Source organism: Amblyomma maculatum, chromosome 1, assembly GCF_055883805.1.
Source record: "Amblyomma maculatum isolate TAMU_Amacu chromosome 1, ASM5588380v1, whole genome shotgun sequence".
NCBI classification, from domain to species: domain Eukaryota; kingdom Metazoa; phylum Arthropoda; class Arachnida; order Ixodida; family Ixodidae; genus Amblyomma; species Amblyomma maculatum.
In genome coordinates, this window is record NC_139344.1 from 7,722,326 (window position 1) to 7,742,887 (window position 20,562).

The 20,562-nt window shown below is 44.8% G+C and overlaps 1 protein-coding gene and 1 long non-coding RNA gene across 11 annotated transcripts in view; one reads left to right on the plus strand and one right to left on the minus strand.

Moving 5' to 3' along the window:
• LOC146201582 (uncharacterized) overlaps nucleotides 1-20,562 on the plus strand; it is a 79,558-nt gene that overhangs the window by 36,148 nt on the left and 22,848 nt on the right. For all 7 annotated transcript variants that reach the window (XM_084587685.1, XM_084587686.1, XM_084587690.1 and 4 more), the window contains exons 6-9: nucleotides 563-717; nucleotides 6,743-6,928; nucleotides 19,313-19,524; nucleotides 20,063-20,131. In XM_084587685.1, coding sequence (XP_084443811.1) covers nucleotides 563-717; nucleotides 6,743-6,928; nucleotides 19,313-19,524; nucleotides 20,063-20,131 — 622 coding nt within the window. The remainder of the gene's footprint in view (nucleotides 1-562; nucleotides 718-6,742; nucleotides 6,929-19,312; nucleotides 19,525-20,062; nucleotides 20,132-20,562) is intronic.
• LOC146201583 (uncharacterized) overlaps nucleotides 1-20,562 on the minus strand; it is a 78,377-nt gene that overhangs the window by 27,824 nt on the left and 29,991 nt on the right. For 3 of the 4 annotated variants that reach the window (XR_014703567.1, XR_014703570.1, XR_014703568.1), the window contains one exon: nucleotides 14,341-14,590. This is a non-coding gene — a long non-coding RNA (uncharacterized LOC146201583). Of the gene's footprint in view, nucleotides 1-11,125; nucleotides 11,305-14,340; nucleotides 14,591-20,562 lie in introns of those variants that run through there. The other variant, XR_014703569.1, reaches the window with a different exon arrangement.

Consider the following 20,562-nt stretch of genomic DNA (forward strand, 5'->3'; position numbering starts at 1 on the left):
AGGGGTTTTTCTAGTGGAAGGCTCTGAAATAATACAGTGTACATACAGCAAACATGGAAAAGGTGCAGTGTGAGCATTCGTGCATTTTGACAGGTGCCTAAAACATAAAAAAGCTCAATTTATTACAGATTGCAAGGTGCCCAGATAGTGTGCAATGTCGGTGCACTCCCCAGAACCAACTCCAGGTGGTTGAAATTAATTTGGAGCCCTCTGTTGCATGTCTCTCACAGTTTAAAACGTCCCAAAGGGACGCTAAACTCTATTCTCCAAACCAAAGCCGGGTGCGGAATCAATTGCCAATTTCAGGTATTTCAGGTTAATTGTGCATGCTCCTTTTTGCAGTGCTGCTGTGAGAAACCTTTTTTTTTTTTCTTTAGGTGTGTGTTTTGTTTTCATGCATGGAGAAAAAAGATGTGTGAACGTTAGTTTCATGCACTCCACTCCCCCTTCCCCCCCCCTCTGGTTTGTGTGTGTGTGTGTGTGAGGGGGGGGGGGGGGGTTAAGGGGTACTTTTACTTGTGCTTGTGTTTCCTAACACAAAATATGCTCGCTGTTGCTGTAGGAAAACAACCCACCCTGGTACCGGTGACCACAGCGAGGTCCCTGGTGCCAGCTGTGTCTGCGACTGTTGCGTCGTCCAGCACGGCCAATGCGAGCACATTGCCAGCTGGTGTGCGGCTCACAGTACCCATTGCTCCAGCCATTTCAGCCCAGCAGGTATGCTTGTGACAGAGCTTTCTTGGGTGAGCCACTTCACTCTCATAGTTGGCCACTGAATCAGGGAAAGCTTCAGCACCTGTTCAGTTCTTTGAAAACTGTTGGCTGGTTTGCGCACGGTAGTTTGCTTTTACTCTTCATGTCCGGAACAATGTTGAGAAATTTGAGGCTGGCTGCCAGACATAGTTGCTGAAAGGCCACACTCTTGACAAGTACCTGTTGTAGTTTGTGTGTGTCTGCTCATGGACTACCCCCTTTTATAATCATTCTTTGAGTGCCTTTCTCTGCTGGCCTTGAATGAGGGCAACTTCCGATCACTTGAAGTGTTGTTCGGACCTCGTTGCATCCCCACATTGGGCTCAATCCGGTTTAACTGTTCGGAGGCGATGAATTTTCAGCCGATATGGCTCCGTGAACACTTAACCAATCTTGGGCGCCGCTCTTTCATGTGACGGAGCGTTGGAGCCAGTAAAGAACGCTTGAATTAACCGTGCAACCAAAATCATTTTGTAAATTAAGCGGTTATAAAGTGCTTCTAAAATTTTGGAATTTGTTTGAATTATTGCGAGTCTACTCTAGATGTTAGAGTAAAAAGTATGTTTTCTATGTTAACAAATCGGAAATAGCAATGCAGCCACGTGTGCAGATCTGTAGAGGTTGCTCGTTTTGTGTAGTAGTTTGGGCTTGAACTGATTCACGGTAAAACTAGATGTGCTTTTCATTTTCTCAAGAAGTGCATGCAAATAGTCGCTTCGACTTTCAAATGGTTAAAGCAAAGGAGCAAAGCGTGACATGCCTCTAAAGCCAATGCCTCCCCGTCGCTGAAGGGGGTATGCAGAATCCGTCAGGTGCCGTCGTTGCTGCTGTGCTGATGCCTTGGGGCTTTGGCTTCAACTTCAACTGAAGTAGCTGAAGTTTTTTCAGTTCAAAGCGTGCACTCGTGTGTATAGTGTAGTATGACGGCAGATTGTATGATGCAGCTGTGTAGTAGATGGTTGGTAACCGCATCATGTTGCTGAGTCCCTTCACCCCACCTCTGTATCTTTTTCCTTGCTTCTCCATTTCTTATTTTACCTTCAGTTGTTACTTCATTTGTTCCTTTAAACCATGGATATATTGCCCTCTTCACCCCCCCTTCCTCTTAGGAAAGTAAACTATAAATGTCAGTTTTCTCATGATGCAAGGAAAGGATCAAGGGAGGACACCTCTTTTAAGACCCATTTTTAATATCTGTGGGCACATTTACACCACATTTTCACATTTTGAGCATTTTTATGGTCTCATTCTAAAACTGTGGACATTTTTTTAAGGGCTTTAATACAAAAAAAAAAAAAATCCTCTTCCAAAATGGCCAAATTTTTTGATGCGAAATGCTTTGAGAACATGTTTAAAATAGGAAAATAAAGGTGACAAAATATACAGCAGCTATTAACATTTTATTTACCATTCCTTATTGCCTACATTAATACACCATACGTGGCTTTGTTTAGGTGTGATATAAAAAGAAGTAAATAAATATCAGAGGAAGTGTAGAAAAAAGATACTTCTTGAATAATCGTGCACACTTGTCAAGTTCTTCATAGTTCACATCAAACTTATACTACAGTTGAACCCGGATATATCAAACTTGAAGGGGATCGCGAAATAGTTCAATATATCAATAATTCGATATACAGAAATCGGCTTGAGACGCCACTTGCGATTGAGAAAAATGATACGGTATTTGTCGCATAGTCAACCCACTCGCATAATGAACGCACTCCCCATTTTTTTGCCCCTGCGAATTTGAAGAAAAAAAAAATGTTCGGTGGGGCGTCCCTCCGTTTCCACCATTCCATCCACAGCTCATTTATTGGCAGCGCGCCAAGATGCTGCACAGCGATACCGTCAGTCACCACATGTTTATCTTTTGACTATACTTTTCATAGATCTTGCGTTGGCAGGGAGCGAACTTGGCAGAGTGCCCGCGTGATAGCTAGATTGCACAAGCCTGGTTCGATTTATCGTGCCGCACTTGGGGTGGGGTGGGCGTAGTCCACTGCTACGAAATCATTGGCAAGCGTGGTAGCTGCAAATGCTGTTTGGAGCGAACAATGCTAAAGCTGCAGCTGAAATTGCGCTTTTTCGTTGATTCATAGATGCAAGAATGAACTACTCACGAAAAAAAAAAAAAAAAAATCTGTCGCTTCTTAACATCCGCAGCCGCCACAGCTTATGCTGCGCCGCACGTTCAGCCCAACAACTACTCTCACAAAAGAAAAAAAAATTGCTGCTTCTTAACCTCCGCAGCTGCCATAGCATACGCTCAGCACAACGACAAGATGAGCGACTCGCAAAAAAAAAAAAAAAAAGAAAGAAATCTGCCGCTTTTTAGCGTTCGCGGCCGCCGTAGCTTACGCGCGTTCAGCACGACGACACCAGATGCTCATCGCACATCAGCCGCCGTGCGCAGAGCATTCACAACATACACTGGAGAAGCATCTGCCACGGGCTGAGCTGGCTTGTCCGCGCTTGCGTAGTGCGTGCTGCTGCGAACGAAGACCGATAAAGAAAGTAAGGGGAGAGATAAAGCTCAGCAGAAAAGTGGGCACACTCTTGCGCTTTGCTCTATCGCGTTTTTCCCCTCTCCCGAACACCACGGCTGCATTGGTTCCCACTCGATCCTTCACACACGAGTTGCAAACGTCACGTGCTAGCGCGGCAGCGATCACCGCAGATGCGCGTGCCTTTGGGGGAAGGGCGTGGCGCTGCCCTAGACCAGCCGTCGCCGAACTGTACCCTCTCATTCCTTCTGCGCGTGGCTTGAAAACGTCACGCGGCAAACGGCCGAGGTGATGCGATCGTCTTTGGGGGAGACGCACCGTCCAATGCGTGGTGCGAAGTTCGATATATCGAACGACCAGTGAAATTGAGTTCGATCGATATATGAAGTAGCTTTCCTATACTTTTACATGGGATTTTCAAGGGGATATTCCGTTAGTTCGATATATCCGGGTTCGACTGTATTGCCATCTGTGTGATAGCGCTCAAAGCATGGCACCATCGCAAGAACTGGCCAACATATCCTCGTTTTACTGTTCCGCTTCAGACTCACTGTCGGTATAAACATCATCACTATCTTCTTCGCTTGAAGAATAAAGCAAGAAGTCTACATTCTTATAAGTTGCACTGTCATCATCTGATAGATAATGTGCTCCTGCACTGGAGTGCCGCACGGATGATGCCATGTTTGTTTGAAAATGCGGGAAGGTGTAGGAAATACAGGACACACCTTATGCCATCTCGTGCGTAAACTATAATTTAGTAAGTGTGCAAAACACAGAACACGTGCTGCCATCTATTTTGTAAATAGGGAAGCACCTTTTGACAAGTTAGGCTCGTCAAAAGCAAAAAGGTTTCGATCGCTCATGACAGAGCTTGTCATAGGCGTTTACAGGGTTAAGAATATATCAAGCAAAGTTGGTGTTTTGTTTGGAAGAAGCACTGCCATTAGACCTTATAGAAAAGATTTCTATTTTTAAGCAGCCTAGGGTCCCGAAGGACTGTAGTAAGGCATAATTGATCATTCTAGGGTGATTTGAATGAAAGCTGTGGCTTGTCAAACTTGACAAAGGAAAAGCTCGTTTTGGTAACTGAGATAACCAATTAGTTTTGATAATTTTCTCATTTAAACAGTGGCTTAAAATTAGTGTTACTGTAGAGCTTAAGAGTTTATCTTTCCAGCAGAAAAAATAATATATTAGCAATAGCCTGTATAGGACCTAACCTCCAAAAATCTGAACCTGTCAAAAATGCAGTTACAAAAAAAAAGAAAAAAACGTGAAAAATATTTTTGGTTTATTTTCAAAGCATCAAGGCTAACAACAACCCTTTAAAGCAAGTTCTGACTGGTTTCTGGTATGGCTGCACCATTTCCCATCAACATAACTGCTCCTGCAACAGGAAATTGCTGGTGAACGGTTGGTACCCGAGATGAGCACCTTTGCAGCGTGACCTCCACAAAGTTGGTGCCGAAGTTGTAGCATGCTGCTGCCAGTCTTGCGATCGCTCTGTAATCACAGCTGGCCCGTAAATAGTGATACGTGTGCCCATTGCTTGTATTGCACTGCGTAACATTTAGAGGCAAGTTTATTTTATCAAGGTTAGTGATTTCACGTGTTGTGGGGCAATGTTCCGTGACTATCACTGCCGCTAACTTTGCTGGAAGGCTCAATCTGTTGCGCCTCTAAAAGCTGCTTCAGCATCACTTTCTCATCTGCACCATCACAATTGCGCTGCCCCGTACATCGGGAATCGCCTTGAGGTTGTGCACTCTCCTCACCGTTGATGTTGACAGCTCTCAATTTTGCTGTCAACATTGTTCTTTAAAATTCAGAAATAAGATTTATTAGCTTATTTTAGTTAATAAGCACTAATATGACTATAAGGGTTCCCTGTGTAAAAACAACCTGCACAGACAAATCTGTTTTTAAAATACTTGTTGCGTTTGGTTACAGAAAATCACCCTGTATATGTTGGGTGATATTCTTTTTTTTCGAGTTTACAAACTTCTACTTTAGAGACTATGACACACACGTCTGTGCAGTCTGTGCAGCTGGATTTTACAGCAAGACGAACATCATGTACATGATAGTGTGATGATTATACAATTAACTAAAATTACCTAGTCATCTTTTTATTCTTCAATTGGCAACATTATATTGCAAATTTGCAGGCCCCGCAGCATCAGTGGTGAGCTTCAATTACTAATTATTTGAACTATCAAATGTAAAAAAATGGGCATCTGAAAACTCATTGAATCGACTTTTTTTGCATTGCATATTTATACAGGGTGTCCAAGCTAACTTTAGCCAAGGGTTAAAAAATAAAAATGTTTGAGGTAGGCCAGGGAAACTAGTTGCATAGGGCTGCCAGCCGTCTTAGGCACCACAGGCAATTTTTTGTTTTGCAGCTAATTAGTAATTAAGATAATTTTTCTAAATACTAAATATTGGAAAAAAGCTTTGAAAAAAGATACCTGTGAGGCTTTCTTTGTCGGAAATGAATGGAATGTAGGTTTCAGAATGTGCTCTTCAATTCGCACATCACGTTTATAGGCTAAAAGCGATAGCAAGTTAGAAAAATTTTCTTAACTACTAATTAGTTTATTGCAAAATAAAACAATTGTCCCTGGTGCGCTGGATGGGCTGGCAGCTGTATGCAAGTGGTTTTCCTGACTAACGTCAATTTTAAGCCTTGGCTAAAGTTGGCTTGGACACCCTGTATAACTGACTTTGCTGCACGCGTTAATGGCGCCAGAACCTTGTTAACTACTACTACATCACCAAATAGACAAACGGCGTTTGTATTTCATGCAATAGAAATGCAATAGAGGCCATTTTCTGAACGTGCAATGCCAAAAAGCCAAGTCAGTGAGCTTTCAAGAGCATATTTTTGACACTCCATATTTCAAGCTATACTGCCAATGAAGAAAATTTTAACCCGCGGCGTGTCGTTGATGACGACGGCCTTCAATTTTGCAATGTAACATCGCCCTTAAAATCAAAAACAAAAGTTGATTGGTTAATTTTTGTTAATTGTCTAATTGTCAAGCTCTGTATCATGAACATTCCGCTGTGCTGCCATATTGCAACACTCACCTCCACAGATTCCAGCCTGCTTTTAGGAGACAATACACTCGTTGATATTTCTAACATTTTTGGATTCTTAAAAGAAGCAATGCTCCTTAACAAGCTATAAAAATTTGAGGAAAAAAAGTAGATTAGTCCTTTTCAGAAAGTATAAACAAACCACCGTGTTCTTGGCGCATGATGGCCTTAGTTGCTTATGTGCCAAAAACCTCAACACAACAACAACAGCGGATTGTATACTGTTAGTAGTTTGTAAATGGTTAAAAAGACCGCTCTTTATACTATTGTTTTCAGTTGTGCAGTTCAGTGGTTGGCACGGCAGGATCTGGTTTGGGCAGAAATCTCAGCTCAACATATCTCATTGGCACTTTCTCAGTGGGTTTCTCTTCATGCAGGCCACATCAACAGGTGTGACGGTTTCAACGGCTCAGCGAGTGTTGATACCAGCAACAGCCACAACAGTGCGGCCATCGCTGCCAAGTGGGCAACTTGGCAGCCTGCCCACTGCAACCCTCATCTCGGCTGGGGGAGCATCCATGCAGAATGCCTTTGTGGTGGTGCCCGCTCAGTATGTGGCTCAGGTAGGCACCACTGGGATAGCTGCTTGTCGTGTCCACACTTCTTAGCCTCTTGAGTTGCATCTAATTCGGCTCTGCTCCGAGGTGTACTGCTTATTTGCTTATCGTGTAGAAAGTGAAATGCCTGTTGCAGATAAGAGAGAAAAATATTTGCCTACGCAACCTTCACAGAGTCTGTTCAATTGTTCAAAGCCTTGGTGTATGTTTGCAGCACACATTAAGAATACAAGTACTGCCTAACAACATGGTAGGAAGCTGCTTCCTTGTATTCCTTATCACCTTATTGGACATGTTTATCTTGTTTGAATTACCATCCTCATTGATAGAGCACATGAATTTCGCATTTACCCACCATGGTTTGTGCCGATCACAATTTAACGCCAATCATTTTATGTAGTCGCCTTACTTGTCAGGGTTTTGGGCAGCAAGCAGCGAGAATACAGTTTATGATAACCAATCTGCACCAACCTTGTTAATGATAGTGAGCACAAGTATGAAATGTAACTGTTCAGTAGTCAGTTACTGCTCATAAAAAGTAGCTGAATGGTGTGGCTAAACAGTGGCAGAGAAGTAATCACTTGCTTTTGCGTTATTTTGAGTTCTTTTACTGGTCTTGAGCAAATATGCAGCAGACAGGAATGAGCTGGTGCATCTTGCTTGACCTGAACAGTAGAATTTTAAATGTGAATCGTACAAGGTTGAGAAAAAAAAAACATTTTGTATCGTTCAAATTTTCTTAGTCTCAACTATTCGGTTGTGACGGGGCCATAGTACAACCTCGATAATTCGAACTCGGTTAATTCGAAATCCCGGATAATTCGAAGGTTTTCTGCGGTCCCGTATTTTCCAATGTAAATTTGGCCGGATAATTCGAACAGGCGGCCTGCGCCAGCCCGGTTAATTTGAAAATTTGGACTGCTATGCGGCAATGCCTGATCACCGAAAACCCGGCGAAACGACGGCCCTACGGAGCCGCGAGGCAAAGCCACATAGTAATGGTGATGATTTATAGGCGAAGCGCCCCAGCCGGAGCACTCTCTGCACAAAAATCGGTCCACAGTGCGCCTCGCGCACCGCCGAAACGCGCCTGCAGAGGAGAAGACGTGCTTCACTGCAACACGGCGGGCATACCGGTTTTTATCACGTGACCTCGCCCCCACTCCATCCCTTGGTGTGCTTCGCCCACTCTTCCCCCGTGCCTCCGACGCTGCAAGTACGCCACCACCACCGCCGCGCCGGTCTCGCCTGCGCCATTTCTTTGTGTTGTGCGCTGTGGTTAGGGGTCGGCTACTGTGCCGTTTTTTTGGGCGGGACTGTGCAGAAGTGCTAGCTTTGTGACCGTAGCAGTGCAGAAATGCCAAAGTACAAGACTTTAACGCTGCAGCAGAAGTTCTGCTTGATCCAGAAAGCAGGCAAGAGCGCTTGTTCGAAGACCAAGTTGGCCAAAAGGCATGGCGTGCCCCTCTCAACGTTGTCCACAATATTGAGCAACAAGTCAAAAATACTAGAGGCTTACGGCAAGACCTATTCTTCGAAGCGGTCACGAGTGCGGGCTCCCACGTATCAAGATGTGGAAGCTGCTCTGCTTCGCTGGTTGCAGAAAGCAAACGCTGCCCACCTTCCCGTCAGTGGAACGCTACTGCGGGAGAAGGCCAACGACCTAGCTCTACAACTTGGGCACGAGGAATTTAAGTGCAGCAATGGATGGTTTTGCCGTTTTAAAGAACGCAATAATTTAACCTTTCTCACCGGCTGTGGTGAGAGCGGCAGCACTAACGAGAGCGTTGTCGAGGATTGGAGAAACCACACATTGGCGCCGCTGCTTAGCGAGTACGGTGCAGACGACGTTTACAACCTTGACGAGGCTGCACTTTTTTATAAGATGCTGCCAACAAAAACATTCGCAGTGAAGAACACCGCCATCAAGGGTAGGAAACAGGCCAAGGACAGGATTACTGTGCTGTTCGGCGCAAACATGTGCAGTAAACACAAGCTGCCGCTACTGGTCGTCGGGAAGACGGGGAAGCCTCGCTGCTTCAAAAATGCGCGGCTGCCGCCAAAGGATGAACTCGTCTACAGGCACAATAAGAAAGCCTGGATGACAGGTGCAATATTTGAAGAGTATGTGCGGCAACTTGACCGCAAGTTCGCGGCCACGGGCAGGAATGTCCTATTTGTCGTCGACAACTGCCCGGCACATGGCGACATCCCACATCTCCAGGCCATCAGGATGGTATTTTTACCTCCGAACACCACTTCGATCTCACAGCCGATGGACCAAGGCGTCGTTCACCACACTAGGAAGATTTATCGGTACCACCTGCTCAAGCGCATGCTCCTTTGCTACGACAATGGCAAGGAGTACTCCATCGACCTCCTCGGAGCCATATGCCTCATGGTGTACGCTTGGAAACAAGTGGAGCCCACATTGATCAGGCGGTGTTTTGAACACGCTGGTTTTTCCAGTGAAAGCACTGTTGATGCCGATGCAGACCACCCATGTACTACTACTCTTGACGAAGAAGGAGCAGAGTATTGCGACTGCATCAATGCGCTCTGCGCAGAGGATGAGTCCAACGCAGTCGGCTTCGCCGAGTATATCAACATTGAGAGCGAAGAGCAGACTGGCTACTCTGACTTGGAGAGTGAGATCACTGCTGGTACGAACATGCGCGATGACAGCGACGATAGCGACGACGACACCGACGAGACTCCCCGAGCACCTGCTCTTGGTGAAGTTATCGGATCGCTGAATGTTATCCGCAGTTTTGTTGAGTGCCGCGGTGGAAGTTCAGAGATGTTTCGTCTATTTGACCAACTCGAGAGCATGACCTTAGGAGCCGCAAACTACCGGACGCGGCAAACCAGCATCTCTGATTACTTTCAGTAGTAATTCAAAATATGCCGAATAAAGGTAACACGTTCCTGCAACGAATTTTTTTGCCTAAGTCTTATTTCTTGGTGTGTTCGGTTAATTCGAAAACCCGCTTAATTCGAAGATTTCTCGCGGTCCCGATGACTTCGAATTAACGAGGTTGTACTATCTATATCATCCAACCTTAATGAAATGACTATGCAGAAACACAAATAATGCATTCCTGCGAATCTGTCTATGGCTGATGGGATTTATTCACTGCTCATAATGGTGATGTCCCCGGTCATGTCTCCAGATGATGGTCATGTCGCCGGTGACATGCCAGTAATGTGCCGCCGCTTACCTGCATTGTTTGCTACATGACTGGCGAGTGCGGTGTTGTGGACGCCTTAGTGCTCAGTGCTGCTGTGGTGGTGTGCGCTTTCTTATAGCATGCGTAGCGCGGTAGCGTTGAAGGCCTCGTTCTCCAGTTTGAGATGAGACTCTGGATGCCAGGTCACACGCTATACCCGTGGGCCACACGGACAGGTTCGTGGACTTGGTTAAAAAGTGCTTTATATCTGTGTTCAGTGATCTTTTGCATAATGTGGTAGCATAGCGCTGTATGCTAATATGTGTGGGCGAGGTAATACGAAGCACAAATTAAGGAATTTGACCTGCTTGGGCATCTGTGAGTATCTGCTGAGGGTGGGGTGCCGCAGATGGGAACCGCGAATGTCGTCACGTCATGCCCTTAATGGCATAGCCTGATTAAGTGGCCTTCCCCCCTTCCCCATTTTTTCATCTGTAGTGACGCAAGAGAGTGTTTGGAGTATCTGAACTTCTGCTCATTGTGCACAGTGTACTGCGGCCAGGGGATTTTAGAAATTGGTATCATTCACAAATTTTTGCATCAACCCTGGTCATAATCATCGAGATGTACTGTAGCAGTGTACATCATCACAGTAAAATGAAGAAAAGTTTGGAGCTTGGTAGTATGCTCTGCTTTGATATTGCACTGGTATATTGTAATTTGGTGGCGTGAGCTTTGGCATTTACTCTTTGTTTCGAATGCTTGTTTCAGTGTATGGAGCTGTTGCTGTGAGCGCACGGCAAGTCTGACAGGACTGATGATGTGCTTTGAACGTCGCGCTTCATAATTCCTGTGGTTCTTAGCATTACTGGATGGGGTGCAGTGTGGTAGCTCCACATTAGGTCCGTAACCAAAAGAGTACTGTAGACCTTTGCATTGGGCGAGGAGGATGTTGAAATGCCCAGAGAGCAATGTGGTGGCGTCCAGGAAGCCCTCGTTGCAGAGGTCTCTATATACCTTTCTGTTATCTGTTTATAACTGTCTTTAATGCCTAAAAGTCTTCTGAAGGCTTAATTAAGGGGGGGATGTGGGTCTTAAAATAATTTTCTTTATTATTTGTCCAATCCAAACGAAACTTTTTAGTCTTGATCAGTTTTTCATGCTGATTTCAAATCTGTACTTGGATCTTTGATAGTTGCATTAGTTCAAGGACTGCAGTAGATTAAAAAATAATCAAAGGGTACATCTTACGGAGCATTTTGGCAATTTCGCCTTGCCAAACACAAAAAATGATTGCATAGACTCAATGCCAAAGACATGCTCTAAGGGGTGATGCTATATTTATTAATTTGAAAGCAACTTACAGACAAGGAAACGGACCAACTCTTACTACATACACTTTTCTCTAATTAGCTCTCATTACCATGCTAATTTGCAATTAGCACAATTGCATCACTGCAATATGAATAGCATTACCCCCTAGATCTTTTTAGTTTGATCACAGTGATACCTAATTTGTCAGTCACTTAAAAACAACATAGATAAAAGCCCCGTAAGGCTGAGTGCAGTGCCCAAAAACACCGAAATGAGAAAAACGCATTTGAAGCTCTAGACAACCGTAACATTTTTTAGAATACAGCTACAGCAATGTCAATGACATCAATGTGTAGCTCTACACTTCAAGAAAAAGTCTATACTAAATGTGTGACAGTACCATACCCTCAAAAGTGCAAAAGCTTGTCGTAAAGCTATGTACTACCCCTAGAATTAGTGTGAGAAACTACATTTATCCCTTCACATGCCTGTTCCAGTGCCCTACAAGGTAAAGAAATAATTTGTGTGATAACATAGTATCACCACATTAATAAACTTTCACAAGGTTTAAGGCCAATACACAGTGGCATATAGTTCTCAAATTGACCTAATAAAATGGTCACTGTCCCATAATGAAACATTGCTGTGCAGCAGATGCAGAGCCGCACGCAGAGTGCTTTTCTGGAGCAATAACTTCTATTCGCACTCCGTTGCGTACTGCTGCGCGAAATTTCTTGTTCGCCGCACTTACCATGCACCCTGCGATAAAAAAGAAAAGAACGAGATCGTCCACGGAAGTCGCGGCTGAGGAACGCGGACAACGGCGCGCTGTCAGGATCACTTGTCAGATGTGATGCGATGAAAAAGCTGCGAACGGCGGCGTCGATGGAGTTGATCAGTATCAACCGAACAGTTCAGTACAACATACTCATGCTGTCTTGAAGGTGTCTGGAAGCGCTCGGTGACGATTCTATGCCGCCGTACACGCCGCATTGGACGCAACATGCGAGCATGGCAGCGCGCCGTCATCGTTCTTCAGCGGCGCGTTTCCCGGACGCTCTCTCTCTCTCTCTCTCTCTCTTATTTTTCTTTTTTTATAGCCTTGACTCGCGTAAGTTCAAAAGATCAGTGCCGACTGCGAGAGCGATTGATACGATCGCAAGAGCACGAAAGAAACGCGCTCAGTGGCCGCCGCGGGGCCGAACTAAACAAAAAAAGAAGAAAATGGCGCCAGTCGTGGTGACCAATGGGAAGCGCGAGATGCGGGGCTCGGCTCGCGAGCGCGTGCGCCAGCCAATCAGTGGCTAAGAACGGCTTTCGGAAAACCTGCGATGGCAGTCGTTTGGCTTGGGTGACGTCATTTTGACATGCCACAAAATGCGCACAAAGAAACAAGCTTCAAAACAAGCCCAAGATGGCGGCGATCAGCGGAGTCTGGCCCTTCCCTGCATGGGAAAGTTCTGTGCTTCTGCTCACTTGACTCGATGGCCTTTCACACTGTATTCGTTGGTGCATGTTACAGTTACTTTAACTGGCGTTGATTCCGCAGTCGGCGTGTTTTTCAAGCTCAAATGTTGGGTATATTTTACGCGCACGCGGGCATGCCGAACGAACTTTGGAAAATGGAAGCAGAATTGACTCTTTTCATTTTACGCTGGACTCGTATAACCTGAACCTGGTGTACATATGGAGACTGCCTGCTATATTCGGGCCCCAACAACATGCCTGCGCAAGTGCAGAGCATTCGGCAACGGTGCCTTCCGCTGGTGCGTTGGGAGACGAACTGCGCCGCTCCCAGCGTGCTCTATACGTCGCTAGGCCTAGCGAAGCAGCGGCGGCTGCACTTCAGAACGGGGTAATGCTATAATAAACGTTAAACTTTTGCGCCGCTTTACTGGGATGTCCATCTCGTAATAAAATGTGTTCTTGATCTGCATGACGCCTTCAGCAGTGCAGCAAGCAGACGCCAGGTACGTCGCACCGGGCAGCAGAAAAGTGACTGTGGGAAAAAAAGCTTGCTTGTATTGCCATAATTACTTCTACCAGTACCCCAGTATTGGTCAAACAACCCTCCTAATTTAATCATTATTGATAGTCCTTTGTGCTAGGAGTTATGTAAGCGAATAAACAGTGATCTGCGATAGATTATGGTTTGGGAGCTGATTGCGGTGGCCACGGCTGCCCAGCTTGCCTTGACAGCGCCAGATGGCGCCACATGCTTGGAGGCGGCACGTGGACCTGTCGCTTCAAGGCCAATCAGCGCATGAGCAGGCGTGAGCACGGGAGCCGCGCGGTGGCAGGCCATGGTGGTGGATCGTGCCATTCTGTAATTCTCTGCTAAATCTTTTTTTTTTTTTTAGAACGCCAGCTTGGCTCACAGCGCTGGCAAACCGGGCTGAGAGAGAGCAGCATCTTCACAGTAATTGGTTCCGTTGTTCAACGTGTCCTCCCAGTGGACATTTCTTGTACGTCAACCGACCTAGCTTTCGTGGCTGCTGCTGATTCCTGCTTCGTCGCTGGCGAGCGTGTCGAAATCAGTGTCTAGCAATTTTCGTAACATCCGTGCCTTCGGGTGAAACGTCTCAGTACTAATTTTTCTATGCTGAATCGTTGCTCGACAACATTATTTTCTTGCATGTGCAAACGCAAGCAGATGAAAAACTCTACCCGTATGCGTCATTGGACTATGTGTTTACATGTGCACCAGCCCTGCCAGTAGAAGGTGCCTGTGCGACATTCTCGCATCTTTGACGTCATCGCACGTTCCTGCTAGGAGAGATCGAAAATGAAACTGGTCCCAATAATGGCACTGATAATTAATTGAGCTGTGCTGGGGCTTTTTTGGGTCGCAGTCCCTCTGTTTTGGACCATACTGGATCAATGAAAGCAAAATTACCGAAACAGAAAATGTATGTGTCTATACTTCTCACGTACCCCGGCATGGCGTTGTTGGTTAGCGCCCTCGGCTGGTGATCAGAAGGGTAGGAGTTCGATTCCCAGTAGAGGACGATTTTTTTCTTCAAGGTTAAATTCTGGTCCAGCTTCTTATGTGGCTTGTGTTGGATTGGCTTTGGATCTGTCTCGTTTGACACACTTCTGCGAGTGCCACTCATGAGCCTCCTGAGGAAAGGCTTTCGCCTTAAAAGAAATGCCTAACAGTGGCATCTTGCAGTTCTTGCATGGCCTGCATAAAAGGAATGCAAAATGTAAACAACCGTCGGCACAGAGATCACAGCAACAACTTATGTTTAGCAATACTATAAATGGCAAGTTGTGGCAGTAACTTGCTGGTTCACCACAGCAGTGAGCATGCTGTAGTGAGTGAGTGCAGGCAACCGATCTTTTGATACTTTTTCCCCTCGAGCTAAATGTTAAAGTGCCATGTTTTGTGGCCAAACTAGTTTACCACTGGTGATTAGCAGCTGCTGCAGCCGCTGTCTGTCACAGTAAAGCCATGCATAGTTGCGTACATTGTTGTATTTTATATATTTTTTAAATACACCTTCAGCGCCTCTGATACAGAAAAGACTATCAGAAGTATTTTGATTTATAGAAACCTTGATTATTGAAGTAGGTCTTGGCTACCTCTAGAGTCTCTTGGAGTAGTGAGCTTGGGAAATTTAGCAGAATAATGTGGTGACTACCGTTTGCGCGAAGCAGTAATGAATGCAGGTGTTCAATGGTAAGCCTTTGTTCGGTAGTCTTCAACTTGTAGGCTGCTGCTACTGCATGTGGTGGTTACAGTTTAACTAATTGCAGTTTTGTTTTTCGTTTGCATTTTCACCAACGTCCCAGTGACTGCCCGCATCTGGCGAAGTAAGTCGCGTGCCCATGGCCCAATGCACCTGCTATTGCAGTTTTTTTTTGTTAGCCTTTATTATGCATACATTTTTGTGAAGTGCTTCCATGTCAGTTTGCCGGCCCAAAACCAGTTGGATTGGCTTTGCATTGATAGAGCCAGTGATGTCTGTGGCTTTTTTCTCAATGACACCAGCACACAAGGAACCAGAGGAGAAAGCTTGTTGAAAAGTGCACAGTGTCCTTTGTTTGCAGACCACCGTTTCAAACATATCTGTCACTTTTCACTGCAGAAAGCAGTGTGTGCCTCCCTGTATGCCCGATTGTCCCACAAATGTTTTTTTTCCCCTCTCATTTTTTTCTGCCAAGAACCAACTGGCTTAATAAATTCCTTCATCAAGCATTATTGTTTGATGAAGGAATTTATTCAACTGGAGAAGATCACTCATATTTTGGTGCGAGGCAGAGGTTGTCATAATTTTCTCGGAAGAAATTTGCCTGGTGTGCCGGCATCTCAACCTCAGTCTTCTAATTCCGGAAGGCAGAAAAAAAAAAAAAAATTCCGAAATTCACCTTTATGAAACTGGATCATTTAGTACCGAGTTAAAGCTTATGCAGCCTGATTGTGTAAATCGCAAAATAGGATATGGGTCATTCACCTTTACTGCTAGTGGGCTACTTACTGCCCAGCCACTGTGACTGATGAGTACCTGTGGAATCCCTGGGATTGGGAACGGCAACATGCAGTTGAGAGCATTTCTGGCAGTCACCAGTCAGGGAACAAGCACCGCGTATAATGCCTTTGTCACTTTGATGGAAATACTGTGCGGCAATGAAGCTGAACAGCTGCAACCGGCTAGAGGATTTGACAGTCTCTCACAATATACACAGCATGAACATTAGCTGGTTTTGGTGCAGTTAAAGACTAATATGAGCCCACATCTGTACACCACTTGCTATCAGATGGTGCGAGGCATGACCTACATAAGGCAAAGTTCTTCATCCTGTGCACTAGGTGCTTTGCTTTGGCAGCACTATAGTTAACGTCCTAGTCTGATGGTTAACGTCCTAGTCTGATGGTGAACTCCACTGATGGATCCGGAGTGCAATCTTCTCGCATTCCCCTGTGGGCGGGTATGCATATTCTTCACGTGGCTCCAGGATTGAAAAGTTTGGAAATAAATTTTATCCAGCTTCTTTCAAAATCTTCTATGAAACATGAGGTCTTGCGTTGGGCTGACCATGTTATACTTCACTCTAACATGATGACTCAGTGGTTAGGGCTCTTGACTGCTTATCCCGGGGATGTGGGTTTGATCTTGACCACAGTAGTAGTCACGTTTCGCTGGACTGCATGTTAAAGAACACCAGGGGTCGAAAATTCCAGAGCCATCCTCTACGGCGTCTCTCATTAATAAAACTTGTAAACCACGAATTAACAATATACACGCATTCTCATTCACGAAACAAAGTGAAAAAATTGTGCTTGGATCAACCAGTGCAATTCACCATGAACATTTAGGAAGGTGATTGGTTTGTGTGCAATCCCGTTATGCAGCCTAATAAATATAAGCCGTTACTGTCCGCATTACAGTTCTTTAGAACTTAGGTGTTGTACCGTCATGGTATGCATCTTTTCACAGGTTGTCATCCCTATATACTCTGAATGTGTAAATAGCACAGCTAGCGCACATGCTGGGTTTATATACTTCTTGCCAGTGAAGTTGAAACTACCGCTTATCACAGTGATTATGAAAGTTTTAAGAGGCAAAAGAGCCATTGAATTTGTAAACTTTTTTTTTTAGTGAAGTGAAAGTGAAAGTTTATTAGATTGAACATATTTGCAAAAGGCATAAAAATACAGACGAGAGTCCCATAGTCATAAGACTGCACCGGGACCCTCTTAGGCTTATTTAAATCAATACGGTGCAAAGGAATGATGCGCATAATTGCCCTTAGATTTAACTCTGTTTTGGGGATGCGAATATAGTCTGACTTTTTTTTTTTTTTCCTTCCTTTTTGAATGTGGAGCAGTAATACGGGGACCCGCAACTCGGCCAAAACTGCCTTAGACTTGATACAGGTCAACCATGCATATAGGTTGACCCCTCAGTTCCTAGTGGTGGTTTTTGTAAAACAAGGATTTACACACAGTAATATATCTTGTTACATTGGTGCACATGCGCTTTAGGTGTTGTATGAATGTCATTTGTTGTAGCTGTTGGTTTTGTTGCAGGACAAGATGTTTGTAAGTCCTTGTACATATGAGTTCATTAGTCCTTAGGGTCTGCTTGCTCCTGTTTGCCTCGAATAACATCTTCGTTTGTTTCTTCTAGGCAGCGAGGTGCACGAGTAAGCATTTCCCACTTCTTTGTGCATTTCATTTGTGTGTGTTCGCATTTGCTGTACTGCGTGCAATGTTCCAAGGTGGCAAGTGTGACTGTTTAGCATATCACATTATTAACTAAAGGCTACCCCACATGCGTTGGTTACCTGTACCTTGGTTTCATAAGTGTGTGCATGTAGTACCATGAATGGGTATAGAACAGGTGAAATGAACCAGCACCATGACCAGCATGGTGGCTGGAGATATGTCATTCTCTTTCGTTGAGTGCACGTATACTGCACCCATAACTTCCAGTACTTTGGAAACTTGAAGATCTCTTCAGTCACCACAAGAGTGCGTTAAAGAGAGTTTTTTTGCACCACGTTGTCTGCATATCATCTTCTTGCGACGTACGCAGATATGGCTGTAAAATGGTATTAAATAGATTCTGTCTACGTGCCACATCCTGAAAAATCATTTGTAAGCTTAGAATGGTACATTGTGTGACGCTATGCTCTTTTTCACATTCATATATTTAGTTCAGTGTATGCAAATGATGCCGTGGCGAGAATTTCAGCCTAGTGGTGACATCTTTTTTTTTTTTGGACTGAAACCATTTTTTCAACGAGCTGACTTTCTTATTTAGGTCTAGGAGAGGCGCAGTCATGACTCAAAATAAAAAATTTTGTGTTATAGATGCTGCTGAAGGTGAGATAGGGTGAAATGAAAGTCCCGTGCACTTTGGTTAACAAACATACTGAAAATAACTCTGTCGTGCATATTTGCATTGCACTCTATAATTTGGTATTTACTCTTCTGCTGCCTGGTCTCATTTGTGTCTCGCATGTTACACATTAGTTGTTTGCCAAGTTTCTGTATACAGCAAAGCACATTTTTATGAGAAATTTCGTTAATTGTTTTTACAAAGCATCTGCAAAAATAAAGCAAGCATCTTCAGACATCCACACCACGCAGGACATGCAAACTGCATTCAGCCTGTCACTCATCAGGGTGTCAAGCAACCAGGAAAACTGGTAATTGCCAGGGAAATTTTCACCGGGAAAAATCAGTGAAATGTCAGGGAAACAATGAAAACTTTTGCCAAGTCGGGGAAAATAGCACGATATATTCTGCCGTGCATTTTCATTTTGCGCACAGCAAGTATGTTATTTGGGCAGTTTTTTTTTTTTTTTTTGTCTTGTCAGCGCGCAGCCGCGCAGCAAGGCGAGGCACGATATATTACTTTGATGCCAGCGCATGAGTGAGCTGCCACAATAGAAGAGCCAATACGCACCTAGGGTGGGTACTGTATATAAAATATGCGGAAGTGCTGTGTGACAATAGTATGCGACAAAAAGCAGGAATAACTGCGCTGGTAACGGGCAAAAGCAATCTGTGAGCTGCGCTGCCATGGGTGCACGCGCGCAGCCATATTGGATCGGATTGGTTCGGCTGTTTGCGGGGTGGTGGGGAGGCTCGCTTGCAAGGTCCTTGTCGCTTGCTACAAAAATACTGCAAAAATATTGAAACGATAAACGGTGTCATATTTTTGCGAGCAATCTTTTTTTTGTATGTAGTGCGGCTCATTCTGGCACCTTTCGTGCCACAACTATCGAGTGGTTGTACATGTCCACGTACGCTTAATCCGATTGACCTTTGTTTCAGTCATGTTGTTTACAGGCTTCTTTCTTTGTGGTGAAAAGTCTGCTAAATACAATTGCTTTATTCTTTTTTTGTTGTTCTTCATGTTCTCATTGCAAGCGTGTCACGTACTGCTCGCAGTTCCAACAAAATGCACAGCCAGCTCCTCCTGTCCCTTCTGCTGCTAGCACGTCACGAGTGGTGTTTCAGACCGGAGGTCTCCTGGGCAGCCCAGGAGGATTTGTGCCTATCGCAGCCGCCACTGCTCCTACCACGGCTAGCGTCTCAACTGGACCTGACCACAGGGAACCACCAGTGGTTGCTGCCCCCCAGGCCAAAGCTCACATCAATGGGTGTGTACAGACTTCTTGACCCTCGGTCTTGGGACCCTACAATCAGTGAGAGTTAACTGCTGGGAACGAAATGGTTTGCTATCGTTGCTTGATCAGTGTATTACTTTGCTGGAAAGTGTCATGTGATACCAAGTTATCAAAGCTTCTGGTAAGAGCTGCTGCAAATGACTGCTTGCATGATGGTTGGGAGTGGCACCGCATGTGTGAGATCCGCGGCTGCCGTGGTCGTTGACTTGGGCTGGCTTTCGTCTGGGCTGTCATTCCGTGTGCATTGCTGTTGGAGACTTTACAAACATCAGTTATATCTCAATTTGATTGTGTGTTTATTGTAAACTGGTAACAATTTTAGACATTTTATGATTAACTGCGACTTGAATAAAAACACCTTTGCTGCCGTACATTGGGGCGGCACTTACCCGAGTATATATGATGTGAAAAGTTTCTAGAACAAGTTCATGCTGTTTGGTTTCTTGGGAAAGTGTTCTGATTGTGTTAACCTATCAGGTAAGGCAGCATGCATCCTTACTTTTTTTTCCAGGACATCCTGCGAGGATAATTCGAGGCCTCGAAAGCCTTGCAACTGCACCAAATCCCAATGCCTCAAACTGTGAGTAACCCTTCATGCATGTTATGGTGCATAGAAAGTAGTTCTCTTGAGTGTTAATGGCTCATGATTGCACTGCCACCTGCTTCCCTGTGGCTTGACCGTTGTTAGCAAAAGTTCAATTTCTACAACTGTGCCTCTGTCTCATTCTTAACATGATCTTTTGTAGGCCTTGCTAATAGGAGTGAAGAGTGTGCCATCAACGCGAGTGGCATTAATGGGGTACAGAAAGTGTGAAGCTTATCTAACCAGCCCATTTATTTTAATCCATGATGACACTAAGGTGATGTAATAAGGGGCTAATCACTTATCAGCATCCACTCGGGTGCAAAGGATGCAAAGGAAAGCTGTTCTCAGAAACTTCATAGTTGGGAAAGAAATTTGTTTCAGAAGGACTAGCCAATAAATAGCAGGCTTGCAAGGCAATGTTCATT